Consider the following 17,096-nt stretch of genomic DNA (forward strand, 5'->3'; position numbering starts at 1 on the left):
AAAGATTTAGTCTGATTTCAGGAAAAGGAAGGAGGAAACTCAATGTGTGGTTGGTTGAAAGTCCTGAGTAATTTTCTGAACTGCCAAGAAAATTACCACAGTTTTGTTGTATTTCTTCAATCAATATTTAGAAAATCTGAGCTTGAGAAGCTAGACTCACAAGTAAATTTAAACAGCCTTGAAGGGCTAAAGCTGTGCTTTTTTTGACAAATAAGTTACTGTACCAGAAAAGGGTGAATTAAGTTTCGCCAAACTTCTGTTCTTCAAACCTACAGAGCTCTTCTGGCATTGAAACATAGCATAGTCTTCTGGACTATTTCATATTTGCATAAATTGGAGAGGTCAGAGCATGAGTTCTGTCTTGCTGTGGAATCAGCAATCATGTGCTTGTGTCCAGAATTTACATCCTTATATGCTTAGTCTGCCTGGATAGTAGGAGAGATTTTAGCTTTAACAATCCATCTCTTTTCCCTATGTTCATCCTAAATTGATGGCCTTTGTGCTGACCTTTTAAAAGCAGAAGAGATCACATCTCTACAAAAGGTGTTGAAGTAATACCTCCTTAGGAAAAAAACAAACACTGGCAGAACTGTTGCAGAACATGTGTTTAAAGGGCGTGAAATTATTTGCATGTGCATTTGTCACCTGCAAGTAAGGGGTCATCCCCTGGCTGCTCCTGGCCCTGCGGACACTCCGGGGGAGCGGAAAACACAACGCTTTGGAAGATGCTGATGCAGAGTGGGAAATGAAAAATAGAGTGGAAGTTTGTTTTCTCTCAATATGATGTTACTCCTGCTCATCTCAAGTACCTAAGAGGGACCAGGCTTCTCAAAAATGTGTAGAGGAGTGGAAAAATAGTGGGAAGAGGGATTATTAACAGGCTGCCTTTGGTCTCTTTTGAGACGGTGTTGTTTTCAAGCACTAATTCTGGCAATCCTTTCTTCCATTTCCCTGTCTTTGAACTTGTTTAAAATGGAGCTCAACCTTCAAAAGAAAAGAGAAGTAGTTGGGAGCATTTGGTTTTTCATCTGCCTTTCCTGCTCTTCAAACTTGCTTCTCAGAAATGTCAGCAAGTGGAACAGGGCACTGGTCAGCCAGAAAGGCACCAATGAGAATAGAGACAACTTGGATACTGTTTTCTGCTCTTCCGCTGGCATGCTGCATGATTTTGGGGAAAATCAGTTCCCTGTCCCTGTTTTCCCCTTATATATGTAGTCCCCCAACATAAGAAGGACATGGACCTGTTGGAACGAGTCCAGAGGAGGGCCATGAAGATGATCAGAGGGCTGGAGCACCTCCCCTGTGAGGACAGGCTGAGAGAGTTGGGGTTGCTCAGCCTGCAGAAGAGAAGGCTCCAGGGAGACCTAATAGCAGCCTTCCAGTACCTAAAGGAGGCCTACAAGAAAGCCGGAGAGGGACTTTTTACAAGGGCATGTAGTGATAGGACAAGGGGTAATGGCTTCAAACTGAAAGAGGGTAGATTTAGATTAGATGTAAGGAAGAAGTTCTTTACTGTGAGGGTGGTGAGGCAGGGGAACAGGTTGCCCAGAGAGGTTGTGGATGCCCCCTCCCTAGAATTGTTCAAGGCCAGGTTGGATGGGGCTTTGAACAACCTGGTCTAGTGGAAGGTGTCCCTGCCCATGGCAGAGGGGTTGGAACTAGATGATCTTTAAGGTCCCTTCCAACCCAAACCATTCTATGATTCTATGATAAAACAGGAGGGAATAAATTTTTATAGGGGATGTTGATTGCTTTCAAATTTTCTGATGAAAAGTGGTACATAAGAACCAGTCAGTGTATCATTGACTGCATGAATACTACTGAATCCGTAATAATTTTTCTTCCTCTGTGTCAGTTTGGGATGCAGAGGAAAATTACCTGGTTTCCTCATTTCTCATTGCTTTCCCCAGCGCTCAGGACCCCAGGCCACTGATGTTAAGCAGAAGATGCTTTTCATAGATCGGATTAAGGGCTGAGGTAGTAACAGAGCCTCACGCAAGCATCCCACTGTGCTCTTGAAACTGGAATTTCATTCCTGGTAATGATCTATATGGCCTTGCATTTACCTTAGAAAAGTATTATTTTTAAAAAAAAAGAGGAGATATTTGGAAAGAAGGGAGGTAATATTAATACTAAATTCTCGCTAACATATAGTGTTCAATATGTCACTAAAGGCCTAATGGTATTTAATATATGGATTCTTCTAAATAGTGGATGTATAATTCTCCTAAGATGTTTTATAAACTATAAGAGGAAGAAGTACAATTGTTCACAAATGTTTCACCGATATTGTTTTAAGTCAGTTAAAATTGCCTTTGAGAGTAGAGTTGCACTAAAAAGAGAGAGGAGAGATGGAAAAAAGAAACCCCAAAACAGGGTCCTGCTCAGTCTAGAGTTTCAGGCAAGAGAGGAAAAGGTCTAGTTATCCAGAGCCAGCTGCATTGTTAAAAGTTCATACTATCACTTTGACATTTAGAGTAGGACTCAGTGTCTTTGTAAATTCCTCTTCGTATTACCAGTGTAGGTCTCTGAGCTCAGACCATTTCACAAACCATAACATTTTTTAGTGAGTGATTGATCTGTATTATGTGTCCTAGCCATCAGAAGAATCTTGGGATGTTGCTTGTATAAACTGTAATACAATCTGATCCTGGGCATTTAGTTACAGACTTTCATAGACCTATTGGCGATACTCACTCCTCCTGGATTTGGGAATAAGGCTTATCTGATACCTTAAAAAAAAAAAAAAAAAAAAAAAAAAAAAAGAAAAAAAAAAAAGAAAGGGGGGGGAGAAGAAAAAAAAAGCCCCTCATTTTCTCTGTTCCCCACTTAAATAACTCAACACATCTGGTAACACTGTAGGATCATTGTCCTTTCAGTTCCTCTGCAGCTCATATTGCTACAATATTTCTTTGGTATCTAGTTTCCTAAAGGGCAATGTGATTTTTTTCTTTTTTTTTTTTTAAGGCTGTTTTTATAGGTCTTGCAAATTAACCCATATGCATTGCAAGAAAAAACATGACTTTTAATCAGCACCATTTCTAAAGTTAGCGCTTGCTGTGTGTATATGAATATGTATATGAACCAGTGTTTAAAAAAAAAAACACACAACCTTTCTGCTAGTACTCAAAACTAGCATACAAATGTGATTTTATTATCAAATAAAGTATGCCTAAATTTTAAAATATCTTTGTGTTAGGGGTTTTATCATTTGACTTCTTGTCTTCGGTTACAAGAATGATAAAAATTGAAACTAAATCTTTTAATTCAATAAGAACTACGTTGAATGTTAGGAAGCAAAAAGAGGAATCAGATATAGACTCATATGCATAGGAAATTAAACATTCAAGAAATTAAAACTTTGTGAGCAACTAAAGGGATAGCCTTAAGGTGTGCTTATTTGAAATGCCTGCATTTAATTTTACAATAAATCTGAGTATTTTGTGCCAATTAAGACAGTTCATGTACATGACTTTAAATTGTACAGTAGTTCCAGGGAGACCGTGCACTGCTTGTTTTACATTCTGGATCAAGTTCAGATTTTTAGGCTTCACTTGAATAAAATAAAAAGTCTGAACCCTGAAGATAATACAGATTGATAAATCTGATTTAAACATTCCCGTGTTGCAGACTTTCAGTGTATGTGGTACAGCTGAGCCTCAGGCCATGCACTAAATACATCCACAGTGTATTCCCAGGGCACCCGAATACCAAATGATCACATTTGAAAGGTTACCTTTCTATGGATTCTGACTTTTCTGTATTAGCCACAAAGATTAGAATTTTAACAGCTCCCAATGAGAGGTATTGTGAAATATTTACTTGGCAGGAAAAAAACAAAACAAAACAAAGCCCAGATGAGGTACTGTCTCATATTCATGAACTGGGATTTATTAGTTCTGTGAACGTCCTTGTGAGAATACACTCCATAGTTCACACTTTAGAAAAAAAAAAAGTCTTGTTTTTCATTTATATTAACTTAAAACTTTGATAGAAGAGTTACTGTAGTAGAGGTTTTAGCAGAGAGACAGGATCATGCTTGTGCAGAATATATACCAGTAAATCCTGCAGTCTTTCACAACTAGCTTTCTGCAAGGAAAGTTATGACCGTTTCTCTCTCTGGAAATCTGGCAGTAGCTCTGTTAGTAAATTTGGTGATGATTAAAGATGTAAGGCTTTTTCTCCTTTTCTTTTACAGGTTGTGGAACTCATTTCAAGTGCTATTGGTGACTTAGTTCAAGGTATATATTATGAAAACTCAAAATCATCTGAGGTAAGAATTCCGGTAGTTTTACATACCCAAGAAGTTTGGTGATATTAATGTGTGACTACAATAAATATGATGACTTTCTCATCTGTTTAAAAGGAGGAGGGAGAGGGAAGAAGAGAATTAGCTGCAGTCCTAGTGAGTTTCAGCAGTAACATCATTATGACACCTGTGAACTCTGATGGAAGTTTCTGGAAATGCTCAAGGAGGGACTATTTTATTTCTGTGAGTGCTTAATAAAATAATATCACGTGTCATTACCAGGAGCTCTAGACATGTCTTGCTATGGGCTTTCCAAACACTTCCAGAGGTTTCTAGTCAAGGTTCTGTTAGAGGCATTTATTACAATTTTGCCAACATCATTAATATTTTCATGTTAAACCTCTCATTTCCAAGCCCAAAGATGTTTACAAAATGCTTCATCCCAAACATATCAGGTCCTTTTTTCTTCTGAGTGTTCACCTTTTGATAGTATAAACGTGAGTTTTGTCCTGAAGCGGTAGGAATGTAGCACTGTACTCTTGTCCACCAAAAGTCACCGTGCACACATTGCAAGAGTCGGCATGGGCAAAGACAGCGGCTGCCAGCATTTCACGCCAAATAATCTTGTATTTCTTCAAGGGCAATTACGGATGTACTGTGTTATTGTTTGGCAAGAACTGTAATGAAAATTGGTCAAATTAGATCTAGGTATTTTTGTCTTTACTAGAATATTTAAGAAAACTTGTAGAGACACTTCTTGAAGTAGGCTTGCTTGGGCAGGGTGTCGGAGCAAAGAAGAGTTCTTTCTTTCATTTGCTATGACTGTATCTTAACACATGCAAAAAATCAATAATTTAAAGTTGCCATGACCTTTACAGGTTTTATGATAGCAAGTTTTCACTCACTGATGAGCAGTGTGCATATGTGAATATCTATCTTGAAATCCACTGAGGTAGATAGATTTACTTATAGTGACGTTGTCTCACGTGCCTAGTTTGCCTCAGAGACCTGAATCTTAATATTCAGTAGGTGAAATGGCTTGAAGATTGCAGAAATATACGAATTCATTTATATTTGTTGTGTATTTAGATTGCAGCTCTGGTTTTACTATTGCCGTGTTGTAGTATGTAGCAAAATAATAAATACCTTAGCGGAAGCCCTGATCGCATGGGTTACCGCTACAGTAGATACCTGCACTGATGCCTCTGCACCAGCCAAACCACAGTGGGCAAGAGGAGAGTGCCATCAGCTAACAGCGGCTGGGCCCTGGAGGGTGCTCCTGCACCCAGCGACTCCGCCGGTCAGTGTCTGTGTCTCCTGCTCTGCAGCAGCAAAGACACATTAATAAAACTAACCTCGTTTAAGCTTATCCCTCTCATTTTGATTGAAACCAGTTAGGTAGGAAGCGATCACGCTGATGAGCTGAGCTCTTCCCTCGGAGGAAGCGAGAGCCTCTAGCAGGAAAGCGGCAGTGGTACGCTCGGGAGACGCCTGGGGCCGCGGGCTCGCCAGGCGGCACGGCTGCGCGCAGAGGCCGACATGCACAGAGCATCCTCTGGCACCTCTCAGGAGGGGACCCGGGGTGGAAGCGTGGCAGCAATGCGATGTTGGGAACTTGGCAGTCCTCCTGCCCTTGCTGTGTTTAACCCGTGGATAAACAGACTTCGGCCTTCGGGGTCGCTCCCAAGTCCTGTACTCAGGGTTGTATGTTAAAATAGATGACGTCTTTGAGATTTTTGCAAAGATTGTTTAAAATTTTATTTTCCGTATTCAAGCAGGTTTCTAAATACAAGTAGATCCCAGATATATCTAAAAAACCAACTACTCTTTTGTGTGTAGAAGCTCTACAAGTTCATCTCGGCAATGAAACTGCAGTTTATTTTAACCATGACCCCTGTATAAATGAAAAATGTTGTGGGCTCTTCTGGGTTCCTGCCACTGCAGAAGGTCTTAATCTTCTTTTTCGTAGTCTTTTTTTTTCCTGTTTATTTTCTGTTGCATTATTGAAGCGCTCCACATGTGTAGATTGCAAGGGAAGTGTGAGATAAACTAAGCACAGCTGCATGATGTTTACCCTGCCCTGGCCCAATTACAAACAGCAAAGACTTACTGTGTTTCAGTGACTTTTTCTGTCTAAGGAGAGTTGAAAGTACAGTATACCCTTCCTAAGGGGAACCCAGTTAATTCAAAACACAATTAGTACGGTGGTGTGACAGATACTGAAATTTACATGACAGTGTCTGAAGTTTAGTCTTTATAATGGGTAGTGCATGGCTTCTGATGAGACCTAGAACAAACAAGTGTGGGATCTACTTTAATTTATTTTTATTATCTTGTCCTCTGAGAAATTTAGTTCTGTGTTGTGTATGTGACACATCCCTGCTGCTTTCCTTGCACTATTCTGCTGAGACAGTGTCCCATTCATGTCCTGAACGTCTCTTCAGCAAAGATTGCCAAATGGACTAGGTCGGTTGTTGGTCTGTCTTATTTTGTATCCTTTGTGCATCTTCCCTCCATCCCTAATTGCAATTTGACTGAAACAAAAATGTGAACTACATTTCCTAGAGGTAAGACAAATGCTTTAATCTACTCCGCAACTAAATCTCAAATGTCAAACTTTATTTCTTAAGAGTAACGCATAGGGATGTTAGTAATGGCATTTTCATTGCTGGGAATGTCTTAAATTTGGAAAAGCAGAAGGATATCTTCTCACCTTTTTTTTTCTTTTTTTTTTTTTTTTTACTTTTCCTTTTTTTTTTTTTCCTTTTTGAGGCAGGAAAACTGTACTTCATATGTTAAATGTCTTTAATGCAGTTGTTATAAAGCTCCTCAGTACCAAAAAATAGACTTAATTTAGCACCTAGTTGTTTTGAGCTTTGCTAGATGTGTACCTAGATGATAGACAAAAATACAAAAATAACTCTGCAAAATTAACCTTTCTCCTCGGAGACCCTAAGTTCATGTTTACCCAAAAAATAAGTTTCAATTTGCTTCATTTGGATGACCCAGTAGGAAAACTGAAAGAATCATTTGACCTAACATGACTGACCTTATTTACTCCTGAAGACATATAATGGATATAATTATTTGACAGCTCTCATTACCACTTTTTTCTCTGTAAAACCACATGCAATCCTACAGCCATCCCATTTTAGTACATTCTGTTTGGTCATTCTTCATCTTGTCTGCATAGTGAGTCATTAGATCTGTGTGAAATGGGGAAAATAAAGATAATATTTAACTTTTCATCTTTGTTTGAAGTGACAATCCAAACTACAAAGTGTAGGCTTCAGTTGCAAAGGCAGCCTGAAGGTTAGGGCTGCCACTCATGTTCAAAGTACCAAATAGCTGTTGTGGTTAAAGACATTGCATTAGCAATATTAAGCTAATATTTTGGACTGTAAGCTGGAGCACAAAGGGGTGGTGTGATAAACCTTTGCAGCTTTGTGTGCTAAATCCCCTCTCAACCCAAAATTCCGTGAATGAAAGACATTCTTCCCAGTTCCCGTCTGTCTTTTCTAAATCTAGGTCTAATTTAGGAGTAAAAATTTGTGCCTTAGTGAGTGCAAATATGAAATTTGTCTAATCTGGCCTTTAGTCATGATTGTGGTATCTTTTTTTTAACAGAAAAAACATTGCACTGAGTCTCTGTTTCCTACTTTTAGGAGACTGAAAGCTAACTCACAGAATACTGTCGCACTTTTAGAAACCTTCTCTCTTAATATCCCAGATCATTTAACAAATACTAATGAAGAATGCTTTAACATCCCTGTCAGTTCACTGAACAGCGACGAGCGATACAGGGAAGCTCAAGGTCAAACAGCAGAATCAAGAGCAGGACTTGAGTGTGGCTCTTGTGCTTTACGTGCCAGACCATTCTTGCAATCTTAAAGTATTAGGGACTTTCACGGGAAACTGCTTTGTTGGTTCAGCCCCTCCCCCCCCCCCCCCCGAATATCTAGCTGATGCTAAATGTGCATTACCAAAACTCATTTTTAGTGTCAGAATGGGACTGTTATGTAAGACAAGACCGTTTCCAACATGTTCCACTGATGGCTAGAACAGCTGTTAGGTATTTTTGAAATTTTCAATGCAATTGTGTGAAAATTGTGCATAACTAATATGTAAAACAAGTTTAAAAAAGAAATACATTAGTGGCAAGTACTCATTGTACCAAATAGTAAATTAACAGGTATTTTTTTTAAACCAATGTAGGGTTTTTTAATGAAAATAAGCTTATTTTCCGGCAAAGCACAGACTACATGCAGTGAGTTGTATCAATTATTCTTTGATGTTTGGTCACCAGTCTTGCTTTAAGGAGTAGTGTTTTGGGATACTGCATGTGTCCATCAACTGGACTGCTGTAAGTCTACGTTATAAGTAAAGGATTTGCTTGTAAATTTTACCATAGGAGGTAAATCAAATGTATTTTGAGTCATGTAAACCGTCTTTTAGCAGGGCAGCAGTCAGAGTCAGAGCTTTCACCTTTTTTTTTTTTAAATATTTCTGTTGCAAGACAAAAGGGAAGGATAAAATATGGAATTTCAGTAAAGAGCATCTGTGAAAAGAATGGGTAAATGTGTCAGAGGGGAAAAAAAAAAAGCATAGCTAGAAAGAAGGCCAATGCTATTTGTTTACTGCTTTTGTTCTTTTAAATACTAAGCTTTTCCAGAGAGATTTAAAAGTAACAGATGTGGAGAGATATTTAAATTTATTATAAGATTTCAAACTTTTTTTTTTAAATTGTGTGTTGCTTTTTTTACAGTGTCACGATAAAAGTAGTAGGTAGTCGGTGGCATGCTTTATTGACCCATTTGCAGACACCCTTGTTCCTCCAAAAGCAGTGTAGATGTGTATTAATAGACCAATAAAACATGCCCTGTCATGTTCAGCAAGCAGGAATACATCTGTTGAAGGCTTATGTGGAAACCTGTGCAAGATGTTTTGCAGGGTCTTGCTACTGGTAGAGAGATTCATAGTTGCACTGGATTGTATTTATGTAAAATAGAAGTTCTTGAGCTACCTAATTTAAAACTTTAAAATGCTATTTAAAAATATTTCTGTGTGTTTCTGTGGATTATTGGCCCATTGAGAACTGAACTAAAGTTTGATATAAGTGGTTCAGACATTTCGATCATTTTGTGCAACAGCAGATGGCTAAGAAAGAGCTGCCATGGTATGGAAATAAAATAAGGCTCCTTTACAAACTGTAGCTCAAGTTTTACATTGAAAAGTCTCTGCTTCTTTCTGGTTTTGCAAATGGTTTTGTGCACTTCTAAGACAGTTTCATTCATATTTTCCTTAATATGTTTTCAGCTGAACTGCGTATAAGCATCTTCTTTGGTATGACAAATCAAACTGAGTTATTTTAAGTGCCACTTTTGTACTGGGGATCCTTGTTACCATCGCTAAGAGCTGCCCTTCCTGATGGTTATGGCTGCATATTTTGTCCTGCGATTTCATTTTCTAAAAGTTTTTTGTTTCCTGTTGCCTGAGATGATTGTTTCAAACCCAATTTAAATTATGGAAGTAGCTTAACAAAAAAATCTCAACTAGCCAATTTCTCTCTAACAAAACATTAACTGACGTTGCCATTAGTAAAATGGGAGCACCCTCAGCTGTTCTTAATTTCCCATAGGAAATGGTGATCGACAGAGCTGGATTCAGATATTTTCCCTGTACTCCCATGCTGACATTATCCAAACTGTATCTGGAGTTGGCTGCTTTCTTCCAGGGGTGGTGAGGGGTTCAGCTCTCTTCATCCAGCTTCTGCTACCCAGACAGCATCAGGGTTGGTTGTGATCTGTACCCATTTCTTGGCAACAGAACTTGTGAATGAGTTAAATGTCTGAGCACTGTCAACTACAGCTAGAACTAATTTGAGTTTAAAAAGGCTTTTATATGAAAAGCTGCTAGGAGTCTTCTGGGCCAGCTAACGTCCACTTTTATATTTATCCTTTGAAATATCCACTGCTGACAAAACAAAACAAAGCTTACAAAAAAGTGAAAATTTCTCTAAAAATAATAAGTGCTGTCATGATGTCAGATTTCATAGACTTTGCAATCTAGAACTAGTTTCATTTTTCCCTGGATGTTTTAAAATAGTTTTTAGATCTTGTCATACATACCCTTGTTGTAAGAATGCAGTATGGTTGGTGGACAGTTTATAACATGAGAGTTAAGCTTGGGAAAAAATGGTGTTTGGATTGTTGGAAAACTTTACTAAGAAAGGTTGTGTCTGCCTCTGCTGCCTTAACCAGCAGAAGCTTTAGGGGTATGTGGTCATAAGACGTTCTGTGATTAAAATCAGCTATATTTTGGCTTGCAAGCTCATATACTAAAGCACATCTAGATGGGCATAATGCCTTTTTACAACTGGCTTCTTTCTGTAACCCAGAGATTCGCAATACCTATGTTTTTAAGATTTCAATACCATATCTTCAAATACGTCTCAAATTTTTGTCATTTTTTTTTTTAAGTTAGATGTCCATTTTAGATGCTTGAAGCTCCTGCGTGATGTTCATGTAGTGGACAGTAACTTGTTGTGCCATCATTTTCAATCCTGTGATGAAATTCAAACTTGTTTAAGAAGAATGTATTTTTGTAACAAATCATAGAATTAGTGTCGTTGTATACGCTGAGTTGCAGTGACTGTTCAAGATTCTTCAGTTCCTGCAGTTGATATTTGATAATGTCCGCGTTTCTGTTACTGCTCAAAGGCTCCAGCAAGCAAACATTTTCAACTTACGGGTCTTCTGAAAGATTTTTTAACTTCATAAATTGTTTCAGGATACCTTTCCAGAGTATTTTTGTCTTGGTTGGATTTAAAACAAATAATTATAAAAATCACTGCCAATTTTCAATATCATCTAGCAAATTTTAGTAAATACTGTTTTTTCGCTGAGCAGATTGGTTGTTAAGGAAAAGATTGTGTTGCGTCTTCCAAGAGCTCCTGATTTTAAATTTAAAATAAATTGATCTATATCTAAGTGGAAAAAAAAGACTTGATGTATGGGAAACTACTTGAATTAAATGCTCATTTTGACATTTTGCCAGTCATGGGAATTTGCACATGCTCTGGGCTGACTTAAGATATTAAAAATACTACAGTAAAATGAAACATGAGGAGAGTTTAGGCTTGACTTTGTAAGTTATCATATGCATAATAGCAAACATGTGGTTTCTCTGTTCTTCACTTCCCTTGTATAAGTTAATAGTATGTCTGAAAGCAAAGGCATTTTGATACAGCTCTGTGTTACTTGGCATTGCAGAATTCTCCTACTTTTTCCATTAGTCTCAAATTATCCTCTCCCTTGTAACGCAGCACTTCTGGGTGATATCCATAAGGGAGGAAAATTAGAGCTGAACGGATGGATTCTATTTCATTTGTTACCGATTTCATGACAGATAATACCTTGCTAGAAAACTATAGGGTCACACAGAATTACTTCTTGCTCATTTCTAAGTAATTTAATTGACATCACTTTGAGGGAAAAAGCTTAAGAGTTGTTTTTATATTACTCTTTTAAAGAATACCTTTTGGCTTAGTGTATGCTACAGATTTGGCTGAACTGAGAAATTACAAATTTTTAAACGTTTATATGCTTGAAATTTTTTCGGTAGCTTCTCATTACTGATTTTAGTTTTTTCTAAGCAAAAGAACTGTGGTCTTTTCTGGTTTTGTTTTTCATTCTTTAGAGAGTGCCTAAAGGTGTGACAGTAACATGTATGTGAGAAAGATTGCAAGTCATGTCTAGCTTTGAAGACCCATTAGTAAAATAGTGGCATATTAACACCTTGTGAGCCAAAGGAGCTGCAGTTGAATTTGGGTTTGGAGGGAAAGTGTTAATTGAAACACTTTGTGGAAAGTAATCCAAATTAATATTTTGGATACAAAGGATTTTGAGAAGTGTTGAGCATCTCTGACCTTACAGTCAAGGTGATAAAGTTCACTAGAGGCATCACTGAGATCTCTGTCAGTCCCCTGGGAAAGTTAATACCTGACATTTCTAAATCACAGCTTTATTTTTTAATACTTTCAGTCATTCCTTGTCCTTAATATGGGAGTAGAAGAGGGACAAGTCCTCTGTCACAGCCCTTCATTTTTCCAATGCAGTTCTATAAGGATTTTTAATACCTTTTGTAATTGTTTTTTTTTCTTGACTGCAAAGGAGAAATTGTAGGGACTTCTGAAGTTTGTTTGGGATTGTTGGTTCTTGGCAACTGGGAAGGGGCTGAAGTGCAGATATACTCTGGGGTTTCTTTTGTCTTTTTTTCTTTTTTTCCTCCCCAGTCCCTCATGAGGAATATAGTTGGCTGTTAATGTTCAGTGTAATGATACAGTCATTAAGAAAAGGATCTATGTTGAATCTGTTGACAGTTCCACGTATTTTGCATTGTTCTTTTTGAGCAGAAAATGAAAATGTTGTTGTTTGAAGCTGCCGGTATATTTATTCTGATACTTTTCTCTACTCATCCCCAAAAGAATGCCCTTCTTTATTTGGCACCGTGGCACCCAGAATTTTGTTATTCACCACCTGTCGCGTTATCCCGTGCCGCACCGTTAACTTCTGCAAGCTGACACAGCTGCAGTTTTGGTGTTTTCATGTTAGCCTTTGTTTCATTTTCAGGAGAACTGTCTTACAGATGATATCAGCATATCTACGTGGAAGGAGCAGGTTTTCCTGTCACATAGTGCCTTGCTGGCAAAGAGCTGCCAGGCTGCAATGGAGCTAGCAAAGCACAGTGCTGAGATTCAGGACATGGCATTTCAGTATGGAAAGCACATGTCTATGAGTCATAAGGTACGCCTTTTCCTTTCGTTCTGGGATCTTAAATACAGAAAGACTTGTAAGATGTGTTGCTCTTGAGCTCTGTCGTATACTGCCACTATGCTGTAGACTTTTGCCAGTGATGTTGAGAGATTTGACTGCTGCCTGGTGTGAAGATGTTTGCAGAAACTGCTGGTATGAACAGTGCTTATGAACTGGCAAAATCACATTGCTGGCAATGTAGCTTATTTCATTCAAGGCTCTGTTAATGTCCCTGTAGCGCATCTTTCTGTAGCAGCTTAAAACTTTACCTTCTCTGCTCCTATGTTCTTTCTAAAGCCACTGTCCCAGTAGCAGGAGTTGCAGGAGGAAGCGTGTGTTGGGTCTCAGCTGCCACCATGCAGAGATTTGTACTGAGGGGCTCAACTGCCTGCAGCAGCACGTGAGCTGAGGCATGAGCTGCAGTGGCTGAAGGACCTGCATATGTTCCCTTCTGAATAATCTGCTGTGGAGGTAACTTCCAGACAGGGTAGCTGGAGGGTAAGGAGGGAGGTCACCAGATATGGACAGGAGCAGCCTACACCTCTGCAGCAGTAGGATTTCCCAGAGAAGGCCTCTGACCTCCATTAGAAGTCTTTCAGTCCACAGCTAGAGTTAGTCCAAAGGAAAACACACGCAGTGTGGAACTTGGATCCTTGGCACTCTTGTTTTGCCCTAAAGATCTGCTCCTACTGTATTGCACTACTTGCAAGTATAGATGTAGCTTGAGACAGGCAGCCAGACCTCCCATCCGCTTCAGCTGAGTTGGATTAGACAGTTTCTAGTTCCTCCAGGAGAAGGAATTGGTTTTATAAAGCACAGCTTTACTGCCTTAGAAATGCCACTGTATGCTATTATTAGGTACAACTCTACCAGTAAATTGCTTCTAGTGCAGACTATAGCCTTAATATTTTGTGTATGCTGTAATATTAATACATTCACCATTGGCATATAGTTGTCTATAAAGGATTGCATAATTTTCATAGAAAGCTCCTAGCTATGTAATGTCTCCTTTGTCAGAAGGAGGGTCATACTGCAAAAGCTTCCTCGGGTACTGAAAAGTAGAATGTATTACCCTTCACAGATTAAAAACTGATATTCTTCCCACCAGAGACTGGATCATTCTTTCCTTTATATTTTTTCTGCTTCCTGCCACTCAACAGTCACCTGCCTGGCTGTGTCCTATCACTTGCCCAGCTCTGCAAGCTGTCCTTTACCCGTTTCTTTGCAGATTCTCTACATGCTTCTCTTTACCACAACTTTCCGCCACTGCAATGCTTTCAACATCTTCCTATCCCTCCCCCAAACTTGAAAAAGTGCAACCAGTGTCAAAGCAGAAAGTGGTGAGTAGGTATAGAATGAGGATATGGACCTTGATTTGGTGAGTGGGTGGATATGTATAGACTGTTCCTGGGAATTGAAGAAAGATGTTCTTCTCTTTCAGCTACATTCGGACCTTCAGCCATTTGTTAAAGAAAGTTCTAGTGACACCGTGGCCTTCAGTTTGAATTCTGCTCCTGCAGTCCTCCATCAGGAATTCCTTGGAAGGGAGGCATGGATTAAACAGATCAGAGAGGTAAATTAAAGCATTGTTTAGAATTTCCTAGTTTGCCATTTGTATCTCTCTTCCTATCTATACTTTCAATCTGCAAAGAAACTTAGAAACTAACAACGGACAAGGCAACATAGAGGTTACCTCTGCTCTCCAATACTTAACAGCTCGCTCTACCACGCTTTCAAGAGGGGGAAATCTAGGGACCTGACAGTTGAGCTCTGTCAAACTTCTGTGTGTCAGTGTAACAAGCGGATTCATTCACATGGAGCATATGTCTGTTCCTCTGCAGTACTTGTGCAGTCCCACGTCTTAGCTTAAAGCTACTTTCACTGGCAGCTTAAAGCAGAGAACTTTGCATTACAGTGGTTGAAAGGTAGGCACACATTTCCTTCTGCCAACTTGGCTCTGGGAGCAGTAATTTTGGACGGGGGGTGGGGAAGATCTGGGGGACTTGGCTTCCTGGGCACTACAAAATATTTGTGAGCTCTAGCTGGCTGATATCCTTATTCTTCATTCTCTTAATTCAGCTGTTCTTTTCCTCTAACCTTTAGATGAGGAAGGCAATAAGATAGCTACGTGGTGTAGACCTTTTCTACGTACCATGTAGGACAGCAGGATTTAGGTCCATGAATAGCTTCCTGGGTGTTGCTGAAACACAAATAGATAACTGTAGAAGACAGCAGGGAGGGAAAGGGGGGAAAACACCAAAATGGCCAAAATTAAGCATTCTGTTGAGTTCCTACATCGGTTGGACATGTTTTGTCTGTCCAACTGTCTGTCAAACAGTGGTGATGACTACCATTTGCAAGTTCCTGCAATTGTTACACAGATTTTTCAGTAGAAAGGCTGCTGCCTTCAATAAGAAGCTAGCACTGTGCAAGCATATTCATTCAAGATATGCTTGCCAATGGCTCCTTTCCTTGCTGGTTTGAAAGCAGGACTCTCAGTGGAGTCTGAGCCTCTGCCTAGTTCTGTGCTCATGATGGCCAGGTTGCAGTCTGCCTTCACATACCACAAGCAAGAGGCATAGTCTCTTCAGCAGTGAAATTTTGGGAAGTATATGCAGAATCTACAACCTTACAGTGGTATGGAGTTGGAGGATCTTGAAGTGAAGCAAACTTTTTGTCATTTTGAAATCAGGAGCTGGTAGTTTATAAGGTGTGATGAGGAATTTTGGAATTCTACAGTCTCAACACAAGGCTCATATGTGAGCTGAATGTAAATGGATTCATATGATTGCAGTTGGAGAATAATGGTATTACTCCAGCAAAGTGTATAAAAGCTTTGAAACAATTTCCCATCTGCAGAATCTAGAGGAGGTTGCAGGACTCCAGGAGTGCCGTCTGTCTGCTTGCTAATTCTCATACGAAAAATGGGCATTATAGAAACAAGCAGTTCTCTCTGAAGAGTGGGGGGGAAGTGACATGCACTATGCAAAAGTAGCTACTAACTACTACTTTAGCTCAATACAAAGTGGAACACTTCGTCCAGGAGCCTTTCTTGGCTTGTGTTGATTTAGAAAGGAGAATTACCTTTCATTAACTACAAGCTCTTTGAGATATCATCTGTAGTCACATGCACTTTGTGGCATTCAGTGTAGGCCAAGCACTCAAACCAGAGACTTTCTCACATTGGCAGTACGCGTAAGAGTACGCTCATAAGCCACCCTCTTGTGCAATGTCATTTGTATGGTTCAAATAGGCAAAGCACACACAGTGCACTCGGTCCCTGTCAGGTAGAATTTTTCTTAGTAGCTGAGTTTATGACTAGGCATATGGAAATCACATTATGGACCTTTAATTACTGCTAAGTAATCTGGCTTTCTCCTTTGATCGTTTGCCCATATAAGCACTCATATGATGGATTAAAGGCAGCACTTCCCCTTGGCAGCTTCCTCCTCCTGCAGGAACATCTTGGAGTTGAAGAAAGTGGAGGTAGAGAGCCCCATTGCACCTAGTAGCCTCCACAGTGGTATACTGCTCAGAAACCATGTGGCTGGGACTTAGTGCCTGTCATGCATCTCTTAGATGAAAGCAGTCTTTCAAGAGAGGTCTTAAGGATGCCTCAACTGCTGTGGAGTGTCCAGAACTTGTGTGATTGTCTCACCACAGTTCTCTTGTCAGAGATCCAGATACAGTTGCTGTTCCCAAGGTAGCTTTTGAGCGGAGATAGCGATGTGCACCTTTCTGCTGCTGAGCTGAAGACCTTTTAAAAGCCCTCTTGTCTCTTCATTTGGAAAGAGCAAAACACATCAGATATCCAGGTGCGGAAGGTTGCATCAATGCTAAATATATGTGTTTTGAGAAGATTAGATTCTGATTTGGATGAAATTTAGAGACTGCCTTAAAAGGGACTTGGGATGTGTATAGGGGGAAGCCTTGTCATAGGAGGAAAAAATGTGTAGGTATGTGTACGTGTATGTGTATACAAGGAAATATGTATGTATGTGAATGAATGATCCATAAAGACCTGAGTCTCTCCT

At 39.4% G+C, this 17,096-nt stretch overlaps 1 protein-coding gene across 2 annotated transcripts in view; it reads left to right on the plus strand.

Annotated features, from left to right (window-relative positions):
- The window catches only part of PDSS2 (decaprenyl diphosphate synthase subunit 2), a 121,294-nt gene that overhangs the window by 88,944 nt on the left and 15,254 nt on the right, over positions 1-17,096 (plus strand). Inside the window, exons 4-6 of one of the 2 annotated variants that reach the window (XM_050894977.1) lie at positions 4,199-4,273; positions 12,880-13,053; positions 14,504-14,635. In XM_050894977.1, coding sequence (XP_050750934.1) covers positions 4,199-4,273; positions 12,880-13,053; positions 14,504-14,635 — 381 coding nt within the window. The remainder of the gene's footprint in view (positions 1-4,198; positions 4,274-12,879; positions 13,054-14,503; positions 14,636-17,096) is intronic. The other variant, XM_050894978.1, reaches the window with a different exon arrangement.

This window comes from Gymnogyps californianus, chromosome 3, assembly GCF_018139145.2.
Source record: "Gymnogyps californianus isolate 813 chromosome 3, ASM1813914v2, whole genome shotgun sequence".
NCBI classification, from domain to species: Eukaryota; Metazoa; Chordata; class Aves; order Accipitriformes; family Cathartidae; genus Gymnogyps; species Gymnogyps californianus.